The sequence below is a fragment of the Equus przewalskii genome, chromosome 6 (assembly GCF_037783145.1).
Source record: "Equus przewalskii isolate Varuska chromosome 6, EquPr2, whole genome shotgun sequence".
Taxonomy (NCBI): domain Eukaryota; kingdom Metazoa; phylum Chordata; class Mammalia; order Perissodactyla; family Equidae; genus Equus; species Equus przewalskii.
Window position 1 is genome coordinate 11,736,166 of NC_091836.1, and position 12,678 is coordinate 11,748,843.

Genomic DNA, 12,678 nt, shown 5'->3' on the forward strand with positions numbered 1-12,678 from the left:
GAGAGTGACTAGGAATAGGGGAAGAGAAGTCAGTCTAAGACCCAGGGGAAGCCTTTGACAGACAGAAAGAGAAAGTGAGAGGCTTCTGTGATTCAAAAGAAGGATGAAGTAGGGCAAGGAGGTCAGATGACAGTGTCCCATTTTTGAAGGAGGTGGGATGGGCAGCAGAACATCCAGGCAAGTAAGGAGAAGGCCAACAAAATCATGACTTTTGTGCATGGCTGTAAAGTCTATAAGCATCTCAGAGAAGCCTGGATTCAGCATGATGCCAGCTGAATGGTGGCTTAGCAGGTAGTGGTTAGCCATGACTCTCCTGGGCGGGGTGTGTGTGTGTGTGGGGGGGGGGGGGTGGCAAAGTGACCCTACACAGAAGCCAGATGGGGAAAGCAGTTGGGTCTAAGTAGGATATGCTGAGCCAGCAAAGAATGGAAAATATCAAGTCAGACATGCCACAGCACCCTGCAATACTAGAGAAGAGACAACAGATGAGTCTATGAGCCATGGGCTTGAATCTGAAGTGAGAGCAGTGAGTTCTAAGACCAGGCACGGCAAGGGACTGGTGAGGCCAGTGAGGACCAGGAGAAAGAACCCCTGTCCCCACTGCCACTGCCTGCACTACTATAAGCTTCTTTCTCTTCCTAGCTGCTGTTGGTTAGTGGGAGTGAAAAGGAAGAACAGCCCTGATGGAAATTGAATGAGGTGATCCAAAATAAGGCACTTTGAAACTAAAAGAGATGGATATACTCTTAACTGCTAAGTTTGCTCCCCATTCTATAACTCACCAGCTCTCCCTCCCCAACTTCCCACGATCTGCGAAGAAGTCATGAAGAAGTCAAGACGCCTAAGAGAGAATTAAGCATTTTTTTGTGTACCATTTTATAATTGTCCTGGATAACAGCATCTGAAAAAGGATCTATACAAAGGATGTGCTTATCTTTTATTTGTTTAACACAGCTCAGTTTCCCTTTCTTTCCCATTTGCTGAATCTTGAGCTGTTCTAGTCTTACCTTTGTGCACAGACTGGGATGTTGAGGTTCAAAAGACATGCAAAGGTAGGGATATTGGTAGAGGGGTAAAGATTGGATATATAGGACTCTGGAAATTGGTAGACTAAATTTCTTAGTTTTTATTGTCTTTCTTGATGAAAAATTGAAATTTAGCACAAAGTAGAACAAATAGATATCTGATCTTGTGTTTGACAATTTATATGGCATATTTTACCTACTTTCATAAGTGCTGTCAATGCTTCTAAGTTATATTTTTTAAAAACTTCTGGAAAATTAGGGAGGAGGTCAATATCACCTCTAACTCTTCTTCTTTAAGACCATCATTTTTCACACAATATTGCAACTTCCTCAAAAAGGTTCTCTCTGCTTCCAGGATTAGCTATCTCTAACTCTATTCTCCGTATTGCAGTGAGAGTGAGTTTTTTTATATACCAATCTGAATTATGCTGCTCTCCCGTTTACAACAGAATCAAGACTACACAACTTAACATGGTGTAGAAGACCACTGATGATCTGGACCTTGTTTTCTTCTTCAGCCTCATCATTAGCCCCCACCCCCTACTCTCTCTCACCAACAGGTCTATGCATATGCTGTTACCTCCTGTTTGTAATACTCTTCTCTTCCCGCCTTTGGCATCTTCTGACTCTGCATGCTCAGCTAATTCCTAAACCACTTTTAAAGCATGGCTTCGACCTTTTTCCAAGATGCCCTTGCACACTATTAACTTCAAGCCAGGTGCCCCTTAGGAGGTGCTCCAATAGCTCCCTGTACTTCCTCCATCATAGCACTCACCATACAATATTATAACTATCTATTTACCTGGCTCTAGTCTCCATCCAACTGGAAGCTCAGAGATGGTAGGAACTCTATCTAATGTATTCACTGGTTAGCTCCACAATCTGATAGAGTGACTGGCACAGAACAAAGTAAATGCTTTGAACTAGTTATTGAAGAATAAAATGAGGCCCAAAGTAAGACTTTTCAATTTTTTATTTTTGTGTTTCATGGTCTATTTTTCTTTTATTAATATGGATAACTTAGAGTTGACTACTTTATGCTGATAGAAACTATTAACAGAAAATTTGTAGTTTCAGAGCTGAAAGGGATAATTTGGTCATAGTCTTTTCTCCTTCCCTTCACTTCCCCTACCTTCCTACCTTTCTCTCTCTTTCAAGTGTTGACACCCAATTAATTGACAGCTATACAGAGACTTAGAAATCAGGAATTTTTTTCTAAACCATGCAGTCTCGAATTAGAAAATGGAATTCTTAAACAGCAAAAAGCAAGCTTCTGAGCATATTTATGTTTTATATGCACAGAGTGAGCGATAATCTCTTTAACATTTTGTTATCACTGTAGATAATCACCTATGTTTTGTATCGTCAACATGATCACCTGCTCAATAATCAAGGGAAAAACATTTAAGCTACTGTTTAGAAAAACCCTCTATTTCACTTTGTAAGTCATAATTTCTCCTTCCAAAATATGAAGAATTTTCATATTTTTCTTCTGTTTTTTCCAAATTTCAATGAAAAGCTTTTTTTAAAAAAAATTCTTTGCTCTTAATTTTTCTTGTGAATATGCACACATCAGAAAAGTTAAAATACATACAACACTCAGGTCATAAGGAGATACATTATTGGTTAAAGTGATGAGTTCTAAAGACTGCCATGTGAAAATCTCTTTCTACCCCTAGTTATCTTAAATAAAGGGCTTACATTTTAAGTGAGTAATTTTTACCCTACAGAGCACAAGCAAAGCTGCATATTTCTGTTTTGACAAGAATGTGGTACGCTGGTATTAACTCTCTATAAACATTTTTGGTCTTTCTCTTGAATCTTAAAGCCCTTAGAAGAAGAAGATGTACCTTTATATAATATATTATGATCTCAAATCTCTAGTTCTTACCCTAGTTTAGAAAACCTATGATAGATGTCCATTGATTATTTTGCTATTATAAAAAAAAAACCCTAAATTTTTTATCTACCAAGTTAAAACTGCACAAAAACTGTTAAATCAACTTGAACATAACTGTTATGCTGCTCAGCAGCTCAAATTGATATGTCTTTGAATAATAAAACATGAAGAGAACAAAAATACTATTTCTTAATAGGAATACAGTTCAGTGGGGAGATACTTTAAAATGTAAGTTTTTCTGAGGGAGAGGGTAGTAAAAGGTATCTTTAGTAGCAAAAAGTTTAAAACCACTGCTTTCTATAAATAATTCATAACCCAAAAAAAAAAAAAAACCACCTCGCAGGGAAGTAAATTTTATAGAAAAAGTGATGTTAAACTTTAAAAATTGGCTAGAGAAAACATATTTAAGTGGGTTTCATTTAGAATAATTTGTTTGCTAAATTGGATACATCAGGATTTGATGTATTAAGAGCAACTTCAAAGGATTACAAAAATAGCTACACAGTGTATGTCTTTACAACTATTTACAATGCCATTTAAATATTTTGTTCAAATCTATCTCAGTACTGACCATGATGCTGATGGCACACTGCAGAGTTAATAATACCATACATTTTCTTTAAAGCAATGGACAGGGTATGCTTTCTTAGCTGCTTAATTCACATTCTCTCAAAGTGCTTTGTCAGTTAAAGCTTTCAACCAGCTTAAAAGCAGTGCTCTCCCTATTTCTCCATGAGTGGAAAGAAAGCAAACAAACTTGTGTTTAACAGTAAGGTCAGCATGACATAAAGCAACAAGAGCCAGTAAACTGAAAATGAGGTTGACATTCTGGGACTAATCCAGCAGTCCAGCAACAGTCTTCCAGACTCCACAGCTGCAGAAGGCTGTGGACAGGCCTGGGTGCAGCCTCCAGGCATGTGCCCGGAGCTCTGCCTTGGAATGTGATCAGCTCCAAGGAGGGGAACAGATCCCTTCATGTTGTTCTTTGCTTTGGCTATAGGATATTTAGACTATATATTAAATCACTGCTACTATAAACTGCTGCTATTTAACTTATCACCAATGCTCCCCAAATTCTGAAATCTTCTCCAATGACAGAGAGGACAGATTGTTAAAGGAAACTGCTCTTGGCTTCTTATTTTCAAATTTTTAAGGCCATGTTGTTTCAGGCCTAACTCTGGAGATACAGGTTCTATTAGCCCCAGGGAACTGATGGTCTGTAAGGCCTTTTTCCTGAGTGTAAGTAGAGATGTGATTCACTATGAACACCATTATCTAGGCCCAATTCATACTACGGATTCATATTAGGGATGCAGACCAATCCAGGCTGGACTGGATCCCATAACATGTGGTGAGTCATCATTTGTTTTACTGCTTTTCATTCATTTTTTGAGTTTGACAAGGAGCAGGGAGTACATTAAATAGATGCAGATGTCAGGTAGAGAGAGACCATCGTTTTCACCAAAACTTGAGTAAGAAAAATACAGAGAAACCACAGAGCCTGAGGGATATTCTTTTCATTAAAATCATGACATGACTTAGTCTAGTGAGGATAAGCAATTTAGGACTTGGCAAACTTTTGCTAGATTATCTGGCTAATATTTCCTGTAAAATTTAAGAGATGTGGAAAATCCCCACATTCAATGGCTATTTAAAAGGCATACTTTGGGAAAAAGAAAGTTATGCCCTTCCTTGGGTCATCTGCTTGTCTATTTCACTTTATCAGTGGAGACATGGCTGTTGGGTTCTTGAATACAAAAATGAAATATCTTTAAATCTGAAAAATTTTTTTCCTGTTTTGAGTGCTTCTTATAAACAACGCTCTGGAGACTGTAAAGATATTTAAAAGGATTTATATTCTATCCTGAAATCTGGTGTGTAAAGGGTAAGTATAGATGAGAGAAATTGCTCAGGTATTCACAGCAAAAACTCTAGAAATTTAATAGCCATCTCACCAAAGGAATGCATGATATCAGATCAAGGCAGACATGAAGATCTCTTCTGGGCATTTTGTATCATAACCTTCTTAAGGATAGGAATGTTATTTTTGGGTTGATGACTTTATCATGATTTCTAGATCCATTGTTCCCTCTTGTGGAATTATTATCATAGTAAAAGTAATCTGAGCATGTGATATAGCATAGACTTTTGGAGGGGCTGTGTTTTAGTTAAGCTCTCTATACCTTAAAGAGAAACTTGAAAAATGTCAAAATCAGTACCATTATTCTTAATATTATAATGAAATAGTGATAGGCTCTTTAGATTTCTGATAAAACAGGCCCTAAACTCAAAAGACTATATCTTTTCAGGGGGAGAAATTGATTGAATACTTCTAGCTCTAATTTCAAACCAAAGACATCAAATACTCATATGTATACAGAGATAGAAATAAAGCAACTACATTTTATAGATTCCTTGGTTTCACTATAGAATATAATAGATTAATTTGATAAAATCATAGTCAGAACTATGGCTTAATGAAAACATAATAATAGCTGTTACTATTTCTGAACACCTGTATACTTTTTTTGTTTTCATTTCTGTCAATCGTAAAACAATTGGGCAAAGGCAGGTTTAATCAGAGAGGTTAAATGACTTGCTCAAGCTCATCCAGCTAGTAAATGGCAGAGAAGTGGGGCAAAGGCCTGGATGAGCCCTTTCTACAGATGCTATCATCAAATATATCACTGTAGCTCTGGATAATTTAGAAGTTACAAGTTGACATGCCATGACTATTTGAAAGGCATTGTTTTGGTAAAAACATATTTGCATATCACCTCTATAGCAATAAATTATTTTAATATTAAATGTGAAAAATAATAGCACTGCCTAATTAAAAAGTGCCATGTTTTTCATAAAAACACACAAAAAATTGTTACATAACAAATGATATTGGAGGTGTAATTGCTTCATGCTCAAATGGCTTCTCAAAGCTTTTTAAGGGAAATATTTTTATTAACTCAATAATCTATTTCAGTAGGCTTCAAGTATTTTCTGATATATAACCTGTCTTCCTATGATTTAACGTCACTTTAGAGTACCAGAAAAAACATGACCTGTAAAATGAAGATAAAGGTTATCAGGACTACCTAGGAATGGAGGCATTAGTAGGTAGGGATTTGTAGAGGAAAAGATTTAGATACCTTCCATTTGGTAATGTCATGTTCTTTTTCAAAAGCTTTTTTCTTTTTTTTAAAGCTTAGCCTGAAACATTACATCCTAGTATTGAGACATCTACATTGTGAATCAAGATCAACATCAAGAATATCAACATTCCTATGAGGTTGCAAAATAACAGTAACCACAATGACAAAACCCAACTCTTCTGGCCACTACATTCTTTTCCCCCACAGTTGAGTGAAATACAAAAAGTTTTAAATTACTTTGGAAATTAAATATGTGCTGGTGTCATCAAAATATTATTGTAATTCAAAGTAACGAGAATTAGATAGTAAAATAATCACATCATCAATAGTTCTCTGGGTCTATTACTTGAGTGTGAAAGGCTAATGATATTGTTTTTATTTTTTTGGACACACCTACATTCATTTACTTATGTCACATAATCCATTCTGAGAGGGACCACTCCACAGTGGTAGATTTCCTTTAACCACTGTATATGGGGAAAATTTAAATGTATTTATTGGGATGACATTTGTGGGGAAAAAAGATATTGAAAGCTTTCTCAACAAATGTACATATAAGATTTAATGCAAATGAATTACCCACCAGACTAAATTAAGGAGGTATTTGATATTCATTTTAAAGTTAATATCTTACTGTGTGCTGCATTTGTCTCAGTAAAGTTATACATGATAATGCTTTGCACCTATCAAATCCAAACTGTATTTTCATTTGTACATTCAAATATTTGAGGGCCTACTATTTACCAGGCACTATGACTCAGACCTACTACTAGAGTGTAACTTTCTTTACTTAGAGTTTACTTCAGTTCTAAGTTCTCATAATACTTATTAGCACATTTTCTTGTGCTAATAGAGGCCAATAAATATTTGTTGAATGAAATCAGAAATGAGGAAAATTTGTATATTGAGGTTTAAAATACAAACAATTTAGGGCTACTTAAATATAAGAAACAATTGTATCTGTGAAATATTTCTTAAGGAAGGAAATAATACTCCATTCAGTTTTAAAATTTAGAACAGGGAATATAAAGTGTTGTTCTTAATAAATATAAAATGTACTGATATTTTCCTATAATATAGTCAGTACAAGGAAAGACCTTACAAAGTAGAAAGAAAAGGTGGAAAATTTAAAAGAGATGAAGAGAAATGAAGAGACGGAGATAGGGACCATAGGAAGTGAGGTGATAAAGTCATGCATACAGAGACATGCCTTGCTGTAACAAAAGAATGAGACAGATCCATGGCCACACCAAAAATAGATAGAGAACATGTCATTCAACTGCCAGTCAAGAAACACTGTTGTCACACCTCAAAGTGGCTCTCAGACTTGTAGTAGAGTCAGAATTGTAGAACAATGCATTATTGTCATTCAGATGTGCACAAAATACCTGGTGAACCTTAGGAAGAAGCAAATCACTATCTGGAAGATGTAGGGAAGACACTGCAGAAATGATGTTTGGCTGAGTCTTGAGGTTGAGATACAAGTGGGACTGGTATGAAAGGGAGAGGGGATTCAGGCAGAAAATTGATGGTAAAAAGATTTGCATGGCTAGAACATAAAATGTATGCCAGTGGAGGATAAAGAGAGTAAAGTTACAGGAAATGATGCTTGAACACCATTTTAGAGTAACTATTATGTGCCCACATTAAGAAGAAGAGTGGACCAATTAAATTCTAATCTCTGAGGTGGAGCCCAAGGAAAGATATTTTGAAAAAGCTCACTTGGAGACTCTAATGTGCAGCTCTAGTTGAGAATCACTGCAATAGGTGACTCGAAGTCAGTGAACATTTTAAAGTGAGGAAATGGCAAAATAAGATCCTTTTTAGGAAGATAACTGGCCTGGAGGGCAGAGAGAGAATGAGTCTGTATGTGTATAAAGACTTTGCAGAACTGAATGGCAGTCAATTGTCTATTGTAAGATAGATGTATTCATAGAAAAAGACATGTAGATAGACATACCAAGGAAGAGATCATTTTTATACTAATGTGAAGACTATTTGGAATAATTGGATTAAACTCTTATTGAAGGTTATAACCAAGCATTATAAAATTTGTATATTATCTATTTTATTTGACACATAGATCTAATGAACCGAAGCCAAGGGCCCTGGTTGGAGCTTGTTTTAATCCCTATTTCGAATGCCTTATGAGAATATACTATTTATAGATATTCCACAGCTAATTCTTTTTGTAAATTGAAGAAGTTATTGGTAAGAAACAGTTATGGTAACATTTCATGCCAATTTTTTATCAGATGAAACCACTTTATCTTGTTTTGGGGGCATATTAGTGTTCATTAATATTAATCTATGTTATTGTCCTTCGGTAAACTGCAAGTATTTATCAGGTGAAGAGAATGGGTAATTAAAAATGCATTAAGAAATCATAGACTTCAGTAAATGTTTTCTATACTGTTTTCAAAGTTACTTTGATTTTCTTAGTAACAACCGTTAATTTGCATAAAGTGATATATTTTATTTGTAAGATAAAGTCCAATTTTAAAGGAATTTTGAAAAAGAATTGGGTCTACTAGTCTTTCTGAGTTGTTAAACATTATATATATGTGTGTGTGTATCTATCTATGTATGTTTAAAATTGGTATAAATTACTTCATCTAGAAAAGAAAACAATGATTGGTTTTGATTAAATTTTACCAGTGTATGAACTTGGTTCTTCCTGTTTATATACATCTTTTTTTAAAAAGTGGATCTCCAGTGACTCACATCAGAAAAGAACTCTTGTCTGTCTTCAAAAGGAATATTTTCAGTTCATAAAACAACGTGAATTATGTGTTTTCTAGTTATTATAATTGGTTGTATTATTTTAAGCCAGTATCTAGTATTTCTTGAAATAGCTCTTAAAATTGAATCTAAGGCACTCAAAAATTTTCAACCTGTGATTCATCCATTATGCCTCCCTGAGTGAAGAAAGAGAATAATATTTCTCTCCTTTTTTCTACCCCGTCCCTTTCCCTCCCTCTCCTTCCCTCCCTCCCCTTCTCTCACTCCCTCCCTTCTCACCTTCCTTCCTTCATTCTCTGATTTGAGAAGAAGTGAATAAGAAGCTCTGACTAAAAGAAACATTTCTCAGGAAAGATATTATTACACCGGGGTTAAAGGTGAGGAAATTGAGCATCAGCAAGGTTAAGAGCCTTTCCACGGGCCCCAGATGGTAAGGAGTGGTCAGGCCGCAGACTCTCCTGACTTCCTATTCCATTCACAGTACCTTATTAGAGGACAATTCCCAAAAAAGCTTAGTAAAAAACTACAAAACCCACAATACTGTTGTCATAATGATATGGCTCTACTTAATAACTTCCTTAGAGATTTGTATTTCCAATCTGGGAAACAGTCTTAACATATGAGCTGTTTTTCCTAGTTTGAGAAGTATCAATGTGTTTGAGGGATTTTTGACTCTTTTCTCTGTATTTTTTTGCATTAAAAACTCTTTGGAAAATCTGATGAGGGTAATGAATTTCCTCCTCACAAAAACATATATACACACATAGACAAAATTTTGCATCCTATTTAAAGGTTCATTTTTGTAAATATAATCAAGGAGACAAAGGGAGCTACCTACAAGGAACATATATAATAGCTTTTTATTTTTATATGTTAAGATTTTTTCCTCTAAAGTTGATTTGTTAGATGCAAAAGTTAAAACTCTTCACCTAAATGGTATGAAATAATATGGATACGATTGAGTTTACTTTAACAATCAACTTTAGTACTTTTTCAATCTTGTAAACTCTTAAATATGGGTACACAAAAACACGTAAAAAATTCTAATTATGCTTATAAAGGAAAACAAAACCTCATAATTTTCTCTGAAATGTACACAGTATGATATGTTATAAATGTAAGGCTTTGAGAAGAACATTGTAAAAACTCAAGACCTCATAATCCTGACCAAAACAAAAACAGACATACCACAGAATTTAATTTTTTAAAGATAAAAATGTCATTCACTTTTTATGAAAGAGAAGAGGTTTCACCATCCCTGCCAAGATTTTTGGTAATTGTGCAGCAATAACTTCAGTCATCATTTCTGGAAATTCAACACTCAGTGCCCGAGACTGGATAAACGTATTTAAGCAATACAGATGAAGCTGTTTGACAAGCTGTTGGTTTAACAAATGGATAAGAAATGTGAGAAAAAGAATAAATTGATATACTATTCAAACATGGCAACTTACTTTTCTAACAATATAAATACTTGTCAAGATGTTTTCTTCTTACTAAAATGAAAATAACTCCCACTCTCTAGAATAATATATAAAATATTACATACTCACAATGAAACATTTTGATGGTCCAGAAAGATTTAAAGAAACGATTCACAGTCCAATAGGATAACCACTGTGAACATTTTGGTGTATTTCTTTCAAGTTTTTTTTTCTTTTATACATTTAGATAGACTTACCCAGGTATATACACAATATGCACATATGCATATATATTTCTAAAAATGCATAAAAGTCTATTTGTTAATCTGGCTTTTTCACATAACAATACTTTGACTCTTCCTATTTCAATACAAACAACTCAATATAATTCATTTTAATATAATTTTAATTTTTGTCAAAGTAATTCATGGACATAATCTAAAAAGTCAAATAGTTCTGCAAGACTTAATAGCAATAACAACGAAACCCAGTGGTTTCCTGATGTAAGTCTTTCTATCCTTATTCCAGCTCCCCAGATACAACCACTTTCAACTTCTTTAGCCTGTCTTTTAATATTTATCTCTGTATTTATAATAAATTTTGTTCTCCAAATTTTACATTATTGATTAATTTCCTATTATGGAAAATGAGGACTTAGCTCTCTTATAATATACACCTTCCTCCCCGACTATATATACTTTCTCTTCTCCCCATTCTCTGTATTGTTCTGTCTCAATTTTTGGCTAAATCAATATCCAGGATTTATATTATGTTTTTTATTGTTTCCTGCTGGATTCTATTTCCTCTCTGATATGATTTATTTTTATTTTGGTGGAGCCAATCACTTCGTCTTCCTCTTTGCTTTGTTTCCTCAGTGTTTATCACAAAGTCATAGTCAAATTCTCTGACAGAAGTGTAAAAATTCACCTTAATATGTTCATATAGTTCCATCTTTTCCCAGTCCTGGTATCCTGGAAGCCTCTGCATTACTGTTCTCATCTAGACTAATGATTGCTCAGCCCAGTTAATGTGCTGGCCATCTCTCTGCATCTCTCCTGGGTTGGATGTTCTACTTCTTTTGCTTACTCCAGTGTTTTGTTGTAAGAAATCTTGTAGGTGTCCTTGAGAAAGGTTGTATCTGAGGTAAGCTCTATGAGACCTTACATGTCTGGAAATATTTTTACAATGCCATTGTATTTGTTTGATGGTTTGGCTGGGTATAAAATTCTTTGAAGATTTTCCATTCCTTCAAAATTCTGAAGGCACTGCACCATTGTTTTCTGGGTTCCAGCATTGCTGCCGAGAAGTCCAACATTATTCTCAATTCTGACAATTTGTGTGTGACTTGTTTCTTTTCTCACTGGTGTATTTTAGGATATTCTCTTTATTCCCAGTGTGCTGAAATTTTACAATAACATGCCTTGGTTCAGTTGTGCTGTGCCTGTATACTGGGCCCTTCCAGTCAGAAAACCCATATCCTTTAGTTCTAGCAACTTTTATTTTATGATTTATTACATAATTTTCCCTCCTTGATTTTCTCTAGTCGTTCTTCTGGAAACTCCTATTAATTGGAGAATGGAACCCCCTGGATTAATCCTCTAAATTTGCTATCTCTTCCCTCTAATTTTTCACTTCTTTATCTTTTTTGTTATTTTTTTCTGGGATTCTCTGAGATTTATATTTCAGCCCTTGCATTAAATTTTTAATTTCTGCTCTTCTTTATTTACTTATCCAAAAGTACTTTCTTGCTAAAGTTCCTTTTTAAGTATTTTCTATTCTTGTGTCATGGACACAATCTCATCCTTATTTCTCTGAATATCTTAATTTTTTTGAAGCTTTCTTCTGTTCTCTGTACTAGTGCTTTTTCATTCAAATCACTTTTTTTCTGTTTATTTTGCTTTCTGCCTTTCATTTCATAGGCTTTACCTAAATGGTGAATAACCTTTGGCTGTCTGTTTATATTTAGGAGTAAGGTCTCAAATTTGACCTGGTGAGTGGATAGCTTTTTTTTATGCCTTTACTGTCCTTTTGGAATGGTTTCTAAACACAGCAGCAATAAAAGTTGTATTCAATGTGTCTTGACTAACCACATATGTCTTGTTTGATTAATCCAGTCACGGTGTTGGGCATTTCTAGGGTTTTTTCTCTTGTATAAGCAATGCTGCAGCAAACATCCTTGCTTTTATATCTTAAATACTTGCCAATTATTTATTTAAGATAAATCCTAAAAAGTAGAAATTTGAAAAGCATGACAATTTTAACTTTTGCTATATACTGCCAGATTATCTATTAGCATTGTTATTAACTTATAATTCCATCCAAAATAGTATGAGAGTCTTATTCTCCACATTCATGCCTTTACTTTTCCTGCATATATAAAATCTTTTTTGACTTAAAGCAAAAATATTTTAGAATATATTCAGGAAAATGTATCACAATTC

General features: G+C 34.5%; 1 protein-coding gene across 3 annotated transcripts in view; it reads right to left on the reverse strand.

Moving 5' to 3' along the window:
* Positions 1–4,841: 4,841 nt before the first annotated feature.
* The window catches only part of PGR (progesterone receptor), a 73,914-nt gene continuing 66,077 nt past the window's right edge, over positions 4,842–12,678 (reverse strand). For 2 of the 3 annotated variants that reach the window (XR_011540800.1, XR_011540799.1), the window contains exon 8: positions 9,991–10,192. Coding sequence is in view for 1 of the 3 variants with exons in the window: in XM_070623016.1 (XP_070479117.1) it covers positions 10,037–10,192 (156 nt within the window). In the remaining 2 variants the exon portion in view is untranslated. Of the gene's footprint in view, positions 10,193–12,678 lie in introns of all 3 variants that reach the window. The other variant, XM_070623016.1, reaches the window with a different exon arrangement.